This window comes from Oryx dammah, unplaced genomic scaffold (assembly GCF_014754425.2).
Source record: "Oryx dammah isolate SB20612 unplaced genomic scaffold, SCBI_Odam_1.1 HiC_scaffold_3, whole genome shotgun sequence".
Classification (NCBI taxonomy): domain Eukaryota; kingdom Metazoa; phylum Chordata; class Mammalia; order Artiodactyla; family Bovidae; genus Oryx; species Oryx dammah.
In genome coordinates this window covers 15125630-15141269 of record NW_024070187.1, presented here as the reverse complement: position 1 = coordinate 15141269, position 15640 = coordinate 15125630, and the positions used below count along the sequence as shown (strand labels likewise).

Genomic DNA, 15640 nt, shown 5'->3' with positions numbered 1-15640 from the left:
TCTTTTTTAGGTGACAAAAACCACTATAAGGTAAGAAAATCACTCTTCTAGAGTTCTGGCTGGACAGCTCTTGCCCTGGAAACAGGATGGATTTAGGTTAGCATCCCCAACCTTTTTGGTACCAAGGACCAGTTTCGTGGAAGACAATTTTTCCATGGACCAGGGGTGGAAGGATGCTTTTGGAATGATTCAAGTACATTACATTTATTGTGCACTTTATTTCTGTTACTATTGGATCAGCTCTGCCCCAGATCATCAGGCAGATGATTGAGGCACCTTTGGTTTAGAGGTTGAGGACCTTTGGTTTAGAGGATCCCAGTGGTGGCATTGAGACCAATTAGATAACGACTCTAAAAAGAAAGATGTTCCACTCGATTGGGGATTATGCTTGAACTCATGTGAACCCAAATGTTTGTCCTTGTCTTTGCTTTCTCATGACCAACACTGGAGTTCAAGATGTGCTTTCTGGCTGAATTAAGCAGAAGTCTGTTTTGGGTGACCCCCTTGAGGAGCTTTGAGAGAAAATACCAGCCGTCCTGCCTGAGACAGCTCCAGACTCAGGAGCTTTCATCTGTGTCAATTCTCACCCCCCATTCCCGCTCAAAACTGAGAATTTAGAGATGATATAACAATGAGATCAGAACTGACAGCTGTATCCCCTCTGGTCACAAGCAAGTGGCTTCAGAATTCCTTGCCTCCTACCAAGGGCACAGGCACAGTGACAGCTGTGACTGAGCGAAGTTGACACATTGAGTTCAAAAATGCCTTCTGCCTAGCAGTACCCTTCCTACAACCTCTTCATCTAGGAATGAAGTGGCACTGCAGTACAAATAATTTCCAATTATCCACTGCCCTAAGTTGATCGTTTGCAAAGTGTACTTGCCCCAGCCCAGGCCCTGAGCCATGGTTACCTTTGTCTCCCCCTTGCATATGGCATGTGAGGAAGAAGAAATCAAGCCCCTTCCCCTGTCTAGAACGGGCACTCGAGCAAGCCACCTGGAGAAGACCTCCTTAGCGTTTGTTCTGTAGGACAGGGAGGAGGGAATGATCCTGCCCTGTGTTTCTGGGCAGGTCGGTTGTGTGCACACACTGCCTGGAAGAACAAGGGCTAGGCCTTTCCAGATGTTTATTGAATGACATATAGCTGTACTTTCTAGGTTGCAGTGGGAAAACTGGGCAAGCAGGCCTCATGTGGAAGGGAAGGGAGGTTCTTTCTTATCCCTTCTGTTTGTGATCCTGCCTGTTCCAGGGAGCTGCTGGGGCTCATGGTGTACTCCAAGCCATGGCCCTGAATCTGCCAGTTGCATTCTTTTTTGTTTGCTTGTTTTGTTTTTGTTTATTTTTACTTGTAGAATAATTGCTTTACAATGTTGCATAGGTTTCTGCCACACAGCAGCATGAATCAGCCATATGTGTACACATGTCCCCTCCCTCTTGAGACTGTCTCCCACCTCCCACCCTATCCCACCCTTCTAGGTTGTCACAGAGCACCACGCTGAGCTCCCTCTGCTATATAGCAACATCCCACTGGCTATCTATTTTACACGTTAATGATGTTGAAACAGAAACTCCAATACTTTGGCCACCTGAAGTGAAGAGCTGACTCATTTGAAAAGACACTGATGCTGGGAAAGATTGAGGGCAGGAGGAGAAGGGGACAACAGAGGATGAGATGGCTGGATGGCATCACCGACTCAATGGACATGGGTTTGGGTGGACTCTGGGAGTTGGTGATGGACAGGGAGGCCTGGCCTGCTGCAGTCCATGGAGTCACAAAGAGTCGGACACGACTGAGCGACTGAAATGAACTGAACTGAATGTATACATGTCAATGTCACTCTCTTGATTTGGCCCACCCTCTCCTTCCCCCTCTTTGCCCACAAGTCTGTTCTCTGTGTTTGTGTCTCTCTTCTTTCCCTGCATATAGGTTCATCAGTACCATCTTTCTAGATCCCATATATATGCACTAATATACGATATTTGGGCTTACTTGCTTGCTCAGATGGTAAAGAATCTGCCTGCAGTGCGGGAGACTTGGGTTTGATCCCTGGATTGGAAAGATCCCCTGAAGAAGGGAATGGCAACCCACTCCAGTATTCTTGTCTGGAGAATCCCCGTGAGCAGAGGAGCCTGGCGTGCTGCAGTCCATGGGGTCGCAAAAAGTCAGACACAACTGAGCAACTAAGCACGGCGTATGATACCTGTTTTTCTCTTTCTGACTTACTTCCCTCTGTGTCAGTTGCATTCTTACACATTCCGTAATATAATTCCCTCTTCCTCTTTTTCTCTTCCCTCCTGCCCTCCCTCCTGGCCCTATCCGCTCCCCCCACCCCGCCCTGCCCCACTCTTCTGCGGATCTTTAAGCTCTTTAAGGACAGAGCTGGGTTTTGTATACTACTGTGTCTCCAATGCTTAAGGCAATCCCTGATACACATTAGGTGCTTCGTAAATATTTATTTGATAATAAAGACTTGTTTGGCAAATGGAAAAACTTAGAAAACAAAAGTTTTCTCCCTAGCCAGATTACAGAGTTGTTATCATTTTTAATGTGAAGGGTGGCAAATAATATTTCAATTCTCCCATTTGTCTTAGAATCACATGGAAGAAAATTAAAGTTCATATAACGCTCCCCTTCCCGTCCTTGTGTTGGCTGACTCTGTGGCCCTGAGAGATCTGCTCTCCCTGCTCCCCGGGGTCTGTGGCCAGAGGCTGGTGGTTCCTCTGGCTCTTACTGGTTTCAGCAGGAGCTGGGAAGTTGTGAAGAGAAAGGAATGGTGGTATTTATTTACACATCCTGGCTTTAACCCTATCGGGCCACTGACAGAGCCCCTCTTACCTTACCTTTCACTGCGTATTTTAATAACGTGGGTTGAATATTATCCGGGTCGTGAAGATCTTTTTTGTACAATTCTTCTGTGTATTCTTGCCACCTCTTCTTAATATCTTCTGCTTCTGTTAGGTCCAGATCATTTCTGTCCTTTATCGAGCCCATCTTTGCATGAAATGTTCCCTTGGTATCTCCAATTTTCTTTCCCATTCTGTTTTCCTCTATTTCTTTGCATTGATCGCTGAAGAAGGCTTTCTTATCTCTACTTGCTATTCTTTGGAACTCTGCATTCAGATGCTTATATCTTTCCTTTTTTCCTTGGCTTTTTGCTTCTCTTCTTTTCACAGCTATTTGTAAGGCCTCCCCAGACAGCCATTTTGCTTTTTTGCATTTCTTTTCCATGGGGATGGTCTTGATCCCTGTCTCCTGTACAATGTCACGAACCTCATTCCATAGTTCATCAGGCACTCTATCTATCAGATCTAGGCCCTTAAATCTATTTCTCACTTCCACTGTATAATCATAAGGGATTTGATTTAGGTCATACCTGAATGGTCTAGCGGTTTTCCCTGCTTTCTTCAATTTAAGTCTGAATTTGGTAATAAGGAGTTCATGGTCTGAGCCACAGTCAGCTCCTGGTCTTGTTTTTGTTGACTGTATAGAGCTTCTCCATCTTTTGCTGCAGAGAATATAATCAATCTGATTTTGGTGTTGACCATCTGGTGATGTCCATGTGTAGAGTCTTCTCTTGTGTTGTTGGAAGAGGGTGTTTGCTATGACCAATGCATTTTCTTGGCAAAACTCTATTAGTCTTTGCCCTGCTTCATTCTGTATTCCTAGGCCAAATTTGCCTGTTACTCCAGGTGTTTCTTGACTTCCTACTTTTGGATTCCAGTCCCCTAGAATGAAAAGGACATCTTTTTTGGGTGTTAGTTCTAAAAGGTCTTGTAGGTCTTCATAAAACCGTTCAACTTCAGCTTCTTCAGTGTTACTGGTTGGGGCATAGACTTGGATTACTGTGATACTGAATGGTTTGCCTTGGAAACGAACAGAGATCATTCTGTCGTTTTTGAGATTGCATCCAAGTACTGCATTTCAGACTCTTCTGTTGACCATGACGGCTACTTCATTTCTTCTGAGGGATTCCTGCCCACAGTCGTAGATATAATGGTCATCTGAGTTAAATTCACCCATTCCAGTCCATTTTAGTTCACTGATTCCCAGAACGTTGACATTCACTCTTGCCATCTCCTGTTTGACCACTTCCAATTTGCCTTGATTCATGGACCTAACATTCCAAGTTCCTATGCAATGTTGCTCTTTACAGCATCGGACCTTGCTTCTATCACCAGTCACATCCACAACTGGGTATTGTTTTTGCTTTGGCTCCATCCTTTCATTCTTTCTGGAGTTATTTCTGCACTGACCTCCAGTGGCATATTGGGCACCTACTGACCTGGGGAGTACCTCTTTCAGTATCTTATCATTTTGCCTTTTCATACTGTTCATGGGGTTCTCAAGGCAAGAATACTGAAGTGGTTTGCCATTCCCTTCTCCAGTGGACCACGTTCTGTCAGACCTCTCCACCATGACCCGCCCGTCTTGGGTTGCCCTGCGGGCATGGCTTGGTTTCATTGAGTTAGACAAGGCTGTGGTCCTAGTGTGATTAGATTGACTAGATTTCTGTGAGTATGGTTTCAGTGTGTCTGCCCTCTGATGCCCTCTTGCAACACCTACCAGGATAATCACAATGGTGTGATCACTCATCTAGAGCCAGACATCTTGGAATGTGAAGTCAAGTGGGCCTTAGAAAGCATCACTACAAACAAAGCTAGTGGAGGTGATGGAATTCCAGTAGAGCTATTTCAAATCCTGAAAAATGATGCTGTGAAAGTGCTGCACTCAATATGCCAGCAAATTTGGAAAACTCAGCAGTGGCCACAGGACTGGAAATGGTCAGTTTTCATTCCAGTCCCAAAGAAAGGCAATGCCAAAGAATGCTCAAACTACCACACAATTGCACTCATCTCACATGCTAGTAAAGTAATGCTCAAAATTCTCCAAGCCAGGCCTCAGCAATACGTGAACCATGAACCTCCAGATGTTCAAGCTGGTTTTAGAAAAGGCAGAGGAACCAGAGATCAAATTGCCAACATCCTCTGGATCATGGAAAAAGCAAGAGAGTTCCAGAAAAACATCTATTTCTGGTTTATTGACTATGCCAAAGCCTTTGACTGTGTGGATCACAATAAACTGTGGAAAATTCTGAGAGAGATGGGAATACCAGACCACCTAACCTGCCTCTTGAGAAATCTGTATGCAGGCCAGGAAGCAACAGTTAGAACTGGACATGGAACAACAGACTGGTTCCAAATAGGAAAAGGAGTACGTCAAGGCTGTATATTGTCACCCTGCTTATTTAACTTACATGCAGAGTACATCATGAGAAACGCTGGACTGGAAGAAACACAAGCTGGAATCAAGATTGCCGGGAGAAATATCAATAACCTCAGATATGCAGATGACACCACCCTTATGGCAGAAAGTGAAGAGGAACTCAAAAGCCTCTTGATGAAAATGAAAGAGGAGAGTGAAAAAGTTGGCTTAAAGCTCAACATTCAGAAAACGAAGATCATGGCATCTGGTCCCATCACTCCATGGGAAATAGATGGGCAAACAGTGGAAACAGTGTCAGACTTTATTTTGGGGGGGGTCCAAAATCACTGCAGATGGTGATTGCAGCCATGAAATTAAAAGATGCTTATTCCTTGGAAGAAAAGTTATGATCAACCTAGATAGCATATTCAAAAGTAGAGACATTACTTTGCCAACTAAGGTCCATCTAGTCAAGGCTATGGTTTCTCCTGTGGTCATGTATGGATGTGAGAGCTGGACTGTGAAGAAAGCTGAGCACTGAAGAATTGATGCTTTTGAACTGTGGTGTTGGAGAAGACTCTTGAGAGTCCCTTGGACTGCAAGGAGATGCAAGCAGTCCATTCTGAAGGAGATCAACCCTGGGGTTTCTTTGGAAGGAATGATGCTAAAGCTGAAACTCCAATACTTTGGCCACCTCATGTGAAGAGTTGACTCATTGGAAAAGACTCTGATGCTGGGAGGGATTGGAGTCAGGAGGAGAAGGGGACGACAGAGGATGAGATGGCTGGATGTCATCACTGACTCGATGAACACGAGTCTGAGTGAACTCCAGGAGTTGGTGATGGACAGGGAGGCCTGGCGTGCTATGGTTCATTGGGTCACAAAGAGTCGGACACAACTGAGTGACTGAACTGAACTGAACTGAACTGGGTTGAATATTGAGAAACTAATTAAAATATTGTGTGTTTTTTTTTTTTTTAAAAAAACAAACTATGAGAGCGTTTCTCCTGACTTGTGTATGAGAATGTGTATGTGCTTGTGCACGTGTGTGATAGGGTAGTTTAGAATGCCTATTTTGCTCTTCAGTAAGCAACAGAGAAAGTATTTTTGTTTAAAAAGTAAAGTTGGCGTAACAAGCCCCTTTACATGCATTTTAGGAAATCTCTCATTTAACGGAGTGATTTAAATGGAAAGTATCATGAAATAATCATTAAGGAGGGCATTTCTCAGCCATGAGGAATTGCTGTTCATCCAATAGCCAAGTAAGTAATTGTGAAAATAGGCCCTTTTTGCAGAGATCATAGAACACTTCATGTTTGATGTGCTAGTGTCTAAAATTTGTCTTAAGATCTCAGGTAATCAGTGGAATCAGAAACCAAGAAAATCCATGAGATGTGTTCAAATGTTTGGAAATTATATAGCTAGCATGACTTCCTCCTCCTTTTAATGTCTTTTGACTTACTTTTCTTGTATAAAATTTTATTGTTTAGAAAACCCTTCATTTTAAGCAAATTCAATTTCTTTTTGAAAAGAAATGGGTTGTGATTCATTAATCAATGAAGCATAAGCCCACTACATTCTGTACTTTCTTTAAAAACTATGCTATTCCCCGAGAGGATGATATTTGGATTGCATGGCTTATGAATTCTCTTCAGAAAAATCATGCGTTGCAGTGATAGGTCAGTCCTAGATTGAAAGAGAGGAAAGAGAAATTGTGAAAGATTAGAAGGCTCTAGTTATTAATTGTGAATTGATGACAAGTGTTGGTTTATGTTTAGAGAATTAAGAGAATAAATAATCCTTCCTAGTTAAAAATTGAAGATAAAAACCAACACTATTTTATCTATAATGAGAATGTTATGATGATCTATAGAAAACGGTAAACTATATATCATTAATTTGGAAAATATATCATTAATTTGGAGCTAGCCATGTGATTAGAACAGTGAAAAGATATTGAACCATATTGAACTCAAAAAACTCTTAGCACCTGACTCATAGAACTTAAAACTGACCAAGTTAACCAAGTTTATCATATAAAACTGGATAATAGATAAATATGCTCTTCCCTTTATGTTGTAACTTTGCATAACCAGTGAATTTTACATATGTATAGCCAAGGGAGAGACTAGCAATATTCCACTGTCTTTTGCAATGTAAAATACTAATAAGAATATGAACTCAAAAACTTTTGATGTATTTGTATATTTGTAATATACTGGCGTGCTGCGATTCATGGGGTCGCAAAGAGTCGGACACGACTGGGCAACTGAACTGAACTGAATATACAATATACTACATTTTTTAGAATGAATAAACCAATACAGAATTGTAAAGTAAAATAAAAAATAAATAAATAAATAATTAAAAATAAAATAAAACGAATAATTCCTCTTTATCTAATTATCAGAGCTTAAATTCAGTATTTTCTGTCCAAGTTGTTGTACATAGAGAAGATGATTTTTTGATTTTGAAAATTATTTGTCCAGCATACAGTGCTGTTTTCTGTATTCCTTGGTGTACCACTTTAGTTTATCCTAAAGCAATTGACATTATTTTTAATAATAAAAGAGTAAAAGATTTTTTTCCTTGCAAATTTTATTTGTTATATGTTTTCTTGATTAAAGGAGATTATTCTGGACTGATATGGGAATTAATCCACGAATTGAAAGTTCTTCTCTTCAAGGCAGTGGCCGACTGGTTATAGCTAGCTCGGATCAGGTCTGGCTCAGTGGAATAGCAATTAATTACTTAACTGACAAGTTGTATTGGTGCGATGCCAAGCAGTCTGTGATTGAAATGTCCAATTTGGATGGCTCAAAACGCCAAAGACTTGCCCAGAAGGATGTAGGTAAGGCTTTGATTGTCTTTTTGCCAGTATGCGTGCATACATACTAAGTCACTTCAGTTGTATCTGACTCTGCATCCCCATAGACTGTAACCCGCCAGGCTCCTCTGTCTATGGGATTCTCCAGGCAAGAATACTGGAGTGGGTTGCCATGCCCTCCTCCAGGGGATTTTTCTGACCTAGGGATCGAACCTGTGTCTCCTGTGGCTTCTGCATTACAGGTGGATTCTTTACCACTGAGCCACCAGGGAAGCCCTGGTAAGGCTTTGGAATGGGTGATTTCTTTAACTTGATTGAGTGTTGATGAATGTTAACACCCCCCCCACACACTCACACACACACTCACATACACTCACCACCCCCTCCCCATACCCACACACGTACCCTTAAACACATGATGAGAAAGGAATAGAAACAAACAGGCTAACAGATTTCTCCAGGGGCTTATAAGCTATGGAGATTATTTTAACATTGTAATATTAGATTAAAATACAGTGCTGCATTATCATTTCTCTTTACCAAGATTTCTTAAAAGCAGAATGAAAATATTAAACACTTTACAAGTTTTTAAAGAAATTGTTCAGCTGTTATCATTTCTTATGTTTTATAAAATGTCATTTTCACAAGTGATAACATTCCCTTTAGCCATTCTGTGCAAAGATTAATAAATTTTCCCTTCTATTGTATTTTCAGATTTTGCATAGAATGTCATGTATTTTCATAAATAGTTTTGAAACACTGTTGATTATGATATCTGTTAGAAGTACAGATGGTTATGAGATGATGTAACGGTAAGGGATTCATTTTGACAGTATTTGAACTGGACCATGTGGTAAACAAATGCTGATAAAACATTATCATTTGAAATAAGGCTGCAAAATTTGGTCTTTGTATATATTTGGTCTTTATAGTCCTGCCAGAATACGTTAACTGAAATTCATTCTGAAGGTACTGGAGAGCCACTGCATAATTCTTGAGCAGGAACTGTATCTGATAAAATTGGTATATCAGGATAGCCACGTAGGTAACAGTACAAAGGTTGGATTGGAATTTGGAGAGAAGGGAATGAGTTAGGAGGTTACAGCAGTTGTTAGTCAACAGTTAATAAAAGCCTGAACTAGAACATTGCCATTTAAAAGTAGAATGGAGGATTAGAGTATTAAAAACAAAAAACAAAAAAACACTGGGAATGAAAAACAGAAGATTTAGTAACAGATTGGATGCCAGAATAAAGGCCAGGGAGATGTTAAAAGATGCTTCAGAAATTTAGAAACTGTTTGGTTGAGAAGATGAGAAAACATGGTCTCTCTCTTCTAGGAAAGAGCTAACAAAACTAATAATTTGTATAAGGTATTAATTTTGCCCTTTGATAATGAATTTCTAGATTTGTATTATACATTAAACAGATCAAGATAAATATAGTTTAAAATTCTACCTACTTCCAAGCTTCTTAAAAATTGACATACTTCACATGTATGTAATCATAGGCTTTATCATCCATGTGCCCAACAGATATTTATAGAATCTTGTAGGAAGCAGAGATACAGTGGAGGGTACAATATGGTTCCTGTGAAGTCACCAAGTCTAGTAAGGCGACACACATTGTTAAAAAATGAATCTCCCAAATAAATGTAAATGTATAGCTTTGATATATAAAGGGATTTGAAAATTCCTTACTAGAATGTAAAGACACATATTCTGAGCCGAAAAGTATAGCAGATATTGTATAAATAATTTGCATTGCTCTACTCTATGACCAATGCAACTTCCTATTAAATACGTTCACAAATACAAATAATTTGGTATGAAAATATCTAAATAACCATTCTCATCATTATAGTGCCACCTGCCGGTATTTAAATGGTAGCATCTCAACAACCAATTCAGGGTTTTTCATTTAAAGTTTGAAGGAATTCATTCTTTATTTAACACACAATTGTAGCTCTCCTGTAGACAATAAGAAAGGTGATATCTAGTTAGGGGTTTGTGATGAAAAACTATAGCTAATTCTGACACATACTACCACATAGGTGAATCTTGAGGTTGTTTATTTGCTAAGTCGTGTCCGACTCTTGCAACCCCATGGACTGTAGCCGGCCAGGCTCCTCTGCCCATGGGATTCTCCAGGCAAGAATACTGGAGTGGACTGCCATTTCCTCAGGGAAGTTTGGCTAAATGAAATAAGACACTTACAAAAGACAAATGTTGTTAACTTAAGGTATTCATTGAATAGAATAATCACACTTACAGAAACAGAAAGTAATATAGGGTTTGCAAAGGACTAGCTGGGCAGGGACCAAGAAGTTGTTTAATGAGTATAGATTTTCAGTTTTGCAAGATAAAAAAAAAATTTCTGGAAATTGGTCGTACAGCAAAGTGAATGTATTTTACACTACAGAAACTGTGGGTTAAGCCTTAGGCTTAGAGGGTAAATTTTGTGTTAGGTATTTTTTTTTTTTTTTGATCTCAGTAAGCAAAACAAAACAAAATTTATGTAACAAGTTCCCTTTCTGCACTAATGGCTTTGTTTGGAACAAAGACTAGATACCAAAATGAATCTTAAGGGCCCCCATCAATAATGATGGGCGCAGACTCGTTTCACCAGGACTAATCATTTGAGTTTGCTGCCACTAGAGGGAGACATTCATCCTAGTCCACCAAATCCATTGCTCATTTGCGAAAACGACTGGCCTGGGAAATGTGACTGTCCATGCAGTGATTACAAAGCTTCCGAGCTTAGGGCTCCTTAGCCGTAGCCTCTAACCACTTGAGACAGTATATTAGAACATCTCCCAGCTTACTTAACACTGGGATATTTTATCAGAGCAGTTTCAGTGGCATGGAGAGGTGCGTTTAGTTGAGGTAAGATGGGAAGAGCCCACTTGGAGGGGTTGATTAGACCCATGAATATGGAAGCAGCAGATAATAAATGACTTCCAAAGAACTTGGCTGCAAGGGGTAGGAGAGAGACGAAAAGAAGAGAGGTCAAGGGGATGAAGGAATTAAGATGGAGAGACCTGGAGATATTAGTCAGCCAAAGGAAAGAAGCTGGAGAGATGAAGAGAATGAATAAATGAAAGGGGTAATTGACAGAACAAGGTCCTAGAGTAGGAAAGGAGGTAGGGGTTTACCGCCTGCAAATGTGTTGGAGATGGGAATTTGAGGAGACTGTTACTCAGTTACCTTAGATTTTTTAAAAATGTTACAAAAACCTGTGAATTTAGTCTACTAGTTATTACTGCCATTCAAAAGACAAGGAAGCTAAAAATTTTTTTAAAAAGGAAAATAAAATGCCTTATTACTTTATATTACTTTTGGTAAACCATATCTTCCCATTTCAGCTCCAGTTAAGAGTCAAAATACTCCTCACAATATTGCAAAGGGAAAGTTGGCTTCCAATTGGTACTAAATTAGCTTAAGAAGAATGTATCTTTGCAGGGTAGGCAGATATATAGTCCTAACAGCAACTTGTTTTTTATTAAAAGGAGTGCCAATTCTAAATCACTACTGGTCATTATGTAAGTCAGTAAAAAAAAAAAAAAAATTCTGGAAAAAAAAAGACAAGGAACCTAAGACAAAGAGGAGGAAAATAACTTACACAGTCAAGTTGTTTAGTCTATAAGTAGTGATAGAATCACTGAACACGGAAACATTCCTGCCCAGGTCTCCTTCTTCTTGGTGGTATTATGTCAATCACCCACATTCTCTCACTCTCTGAATGCTGAGTGACAACAGGCTTTGCTAGGACTTCGTACCACCAGGCTCCCCTTCTAACAGGTTTCTTCATCCCATGGGTTCTCCTTGATGTGGGTGGCTCATAACATCGTTTCAGTTCAGTTCAGTCACTCAGTCATGTCCGACTCTTTGTGACCCCATGAATCACAGCACGCCAGGCCTTCCTGTCCATCACCAACTCCCAGAGTTCACTCAGACTCACATCCATCGAGTCAGTGATACCATCCAGCCATCTCATCCTCTGTCGTCCCCTTCTCCTCCTGCCCCCAATCCCTCCCAGCATCAGAGTCTTTTCCAATGACTCAGCTCTTCGCATCAGGTGGCCAGAGTATTGGAGTTTCAGCTTTAGCATCAGTCCTTCCAAAGAACACCCAGGACTGATCTCCTTCAGAATGGACTGGTTGGATCTCCTTGCAGTCCAAGGGACTCTCAAGAGTCTTCTCCAACACCACACTTCAAAAGCATCAATTCTTCAGTGCTCAGCTTTCTTCACAGTCCAACTCTCACATCCATACATGACCACTGGAAAAACCATAGCCTTGACTAGACGGACTTTTGTTGGCAAAGTAATGTCTCTGCTTTTCAATATGCTATCTAAGTTGGTCATAACTTTCCTTCCAAGGAGTAAGCATCTTTTAATTTCATGGCTACAGTCACCATCTGCAGTGATTTTGGAGCCCCCCAAAATAAAGTCTGACACTGTTTCCACTGTTTCCCCATCTATTTCCCATGAAGTGATGGGACCAGATGCCATGATCTTCGTTTTCTGAATGTTGAGCTTTAAGCCAACTTTTTCACTCTCCTCTTGCACTTTCCTCAAGAGGCTTTTGAGTTCCTCTTCACTTTCTGCCATAAGGGTGGTGTCATCTGCATATCTGAGGTTGTTGATATTTCTCCGGGCAATCTTGATTCCAGCTTGTGCTTCTTCCAGCCCAGCATTTCTCATGATGTACTCTGCATATAAGTTAAATAAGCAGGGTGACAATATACAGCCGTGATGTACTCCTTTTCCTATTTGCTTAGCAGCTTATTAAACAATTGATTTAGTGTAGGAATTGGGTATTCTTTGTCCTTTGAAAAATATTTATTATAAAAACAAGATGTTTGTAATGGATTTGACTGCTTCCAGGTCACCCATTTGCTATGGCTGTGTTTGAAGATCACGTGTGATTCTCTGATTCGACTATGCCATCGATAATAAGGACGAACAAGAGGACTGGCAAAGATAGCGTACATCTCTGAGGCAGCAGGCTGAAGCCCTCATCTCTGGTTGTAGTTCATCCTTTGGCAAAACCAGGTACACTGGTCTTTCTTTCACTGGCATCTGCAACTCTTTAAATTGTTTGATGGCAGGGAAGGGAGGGGGGTGTTGCAATTCTCACTAATTTGGGTAGATGTTAAGATTTCCTGAGACTTGAATTTTGTTTAAATTAAGACAAAAGTAATGAATTTGGGCTTTATCTCTCCACGCTCATCTTTTCTTCTCCTAATTAGTTTTTACTTACTTGTTCCTTTTCAAAGAGTTGGGTTAAAGGCATTAAGCCAGGAGCAGGGATGGGCTGGGGGAGAAGTTTAGAAGCCTGCAGCGGAAGCTTCTACCTACATTGGGCTTTTCCCCACCTCCTGAGAATGCCAGTGAGTAAGCTTCAGCCAGGAGTAGGTAGAGCAAAATGTAAAAGCCGCTTGGTTTTCCATTGTAACTCTTCTTTCTGAATCACCCTTTGTCAGTTTGACTGGATGATGAGTCAGGAAATCTGATTCCTATCTTCCCAAATAGCTTCTCGAACAAAAGTACTGGCTAAATTCAATAAATACTCATAAGGTAATATCTTTCTGAGCTTATCTGAGAACCAGTGGCTCTTCACAGGAACTCTCCTGAAATAGCTCTTGATATAAACTCCACTTAGATACAGTGTCTCTCCCCCAAGCTGTATGCTGTAGTTTGCATCAGCGGCAACCTTTTCATCTCCAAGCCCATCTGTGAATGCGTGTCTTCTCCCTGCTAGGAGCAGATCCCTGCTTACATGAAAATGGAGGCTGTGAACATATTTGCAAAGAGAGGTTTGGAACTGCTCAGTGTTTGTGTCATGAAGGTTTTGTGAAAGCTCCAGATGGAAAAATGTGTCTGGCTCTCAATGGCCATCGGATATTGGCAGATATTATGACAAACTGTGCAGCTGAATTATCTTACTTTGGCTCAGGAATATCTTTCTATATTGATTCCTGTGCTTGTGCTGATTTTTAATATTTTGTGTTATAAAAAGCTCCCTTACTTTTAGGGATGCCAACTGTCTTTTTTTCTCTCTCTCTCTCTCTGATGAGTTTCAGCTCCTCATTACAAATCAAATTCAACTGGCCTCCCTTCCCTGATGGTAGGAGACCCAGATTCAGTCCCTGGGTCTGGAAGATTCCCTGGGAGGAGGGCATGGCAACCCACTCCAGTCTTCTTGCCTGGAGAATCCCACGGACAGAGGAGCCTGGTGGACTATAGTTCATGGGGTCGCAAAGAGTTGAACACACCTGAGTGATTTTAGCTTTCACTTTCAGCTGTAAAATTAATGAACAAAGATAACATTCAAAGTCTTCCAATGCTTCAGCCCCCCATTTATTATGTAAGAGACCCAGGTTTGATCTCTGGGTCTGCAAGATCCCCTGGAGTAGGAAATGGCACCCCACCTCAATATTCTTGCCTGGGAAATCTGAAGGACAGAGGAGCCTGGTGGGCTACAGTCCATGGGGTCACAAAGAATTGGACATGACTGAGCAGGTATGCACACATAGGTTATTCTTAGAAATAAACGCCAGTATTTTACCAACTCAGGGAATGTTCAAAGACATTTGTCCAGAAGTTTTATGGCCTCTCTTTTAAAGGCAGTCATATACAACTCCCCAGCCACATGACTGTCTTAATATGAAAAGAAAAGTGTTTTATAATAAATAAGTTGAGGATACCAAACAAGTGCAGGGAATCCAGACTGACAAGGTTTGTGATCCACATTTTAAACATGACTTTGAGGAAGAATAGATCTGATATGACATGTAACCAGAGGTGCTAATTTACTTCCCTTGAATGTGCATCTAGACAAGTAAGGTGTATTTGGATTCATCTCTTGACAGACATCGAATAAGAGAGAACCTAAATTTTATTTTATATGTTTATAAAATTCATGTTTATCCAATAGGCATGATATAAGTTAGGTGACAGATTTACAGCAAATGGATTAATTTATCCATGGAACAGAACTGGATATTTTGGATTTTCAGATCTATTAATTGGTGCCTTAGGATAACCATTCTCAATCTTTTTGATTTCAGGACCTTTTTATGTTTTTAAAATGATTGAAAAACTGAAGGTTTTTTTGTGTGAGTTTTATCTGTTAAGAATTATGACATTAGAAATTAAAACGAAAAATCTAATATCTATTAAAGTTACAGTAATCTATTATATGTGAACATGTTTTTTGAAAAGGAAATCTCTATTTTTCAAAACAAAAATATGTACTGAGAAGCATGGCATTGTTTTACATTTATATTTTTAATGTCTGGCTTCATAGAGGGCAGCCAGATTCTCCCATCTGCCTCTCTGTTAAAGCTGTTGCTGTGTTGTTTTGGTTGGAGCCTATGAAGAAAATCTGGCCTCAGACAGACATGGAGCTGGGAAAGGAAAGATTGCTTAATAGCCTTCTCAGATGCCCTTTTTGTGTATCTTCTTTTGAGATTATTTCAGAACTAGACAGATGGTAGTTTCTTAGAGCCTGTTGCAGTGTTGAATCTGAACTCATCTCAATGAACTTCTTGTCCTCTGCTATATTAAAACCCAGTATTCTTGTTTTATATTTTGCATGAATCTTTTT

General features: G+C 40.4%; 1 protein-coding gene across 1 annotated transcript in view; it reads left to right on the top strand.

Annotated features, from left to right (window-relative positions):
• EGF (epidermal growth factor) overlaps positions 1 to 15640 on the top strand; it is an 87238-nt gene that overhangs the window by 46565 nt on the left and 25033 nt on the right. The window contains 4 exon segments of the mRNA XM_040238377.1: positions 6361 to 6465; positions 7831 to 8054; positions 12916 to 13083; positions 13793 to 13957. Of these exon segments, the coding sequence (XP_040094311.1) occupies positions 6361 to 6465; positions 7831 to 8054; positions 12916 to 13083; positions 13793 to 13957 (662 nt within the window).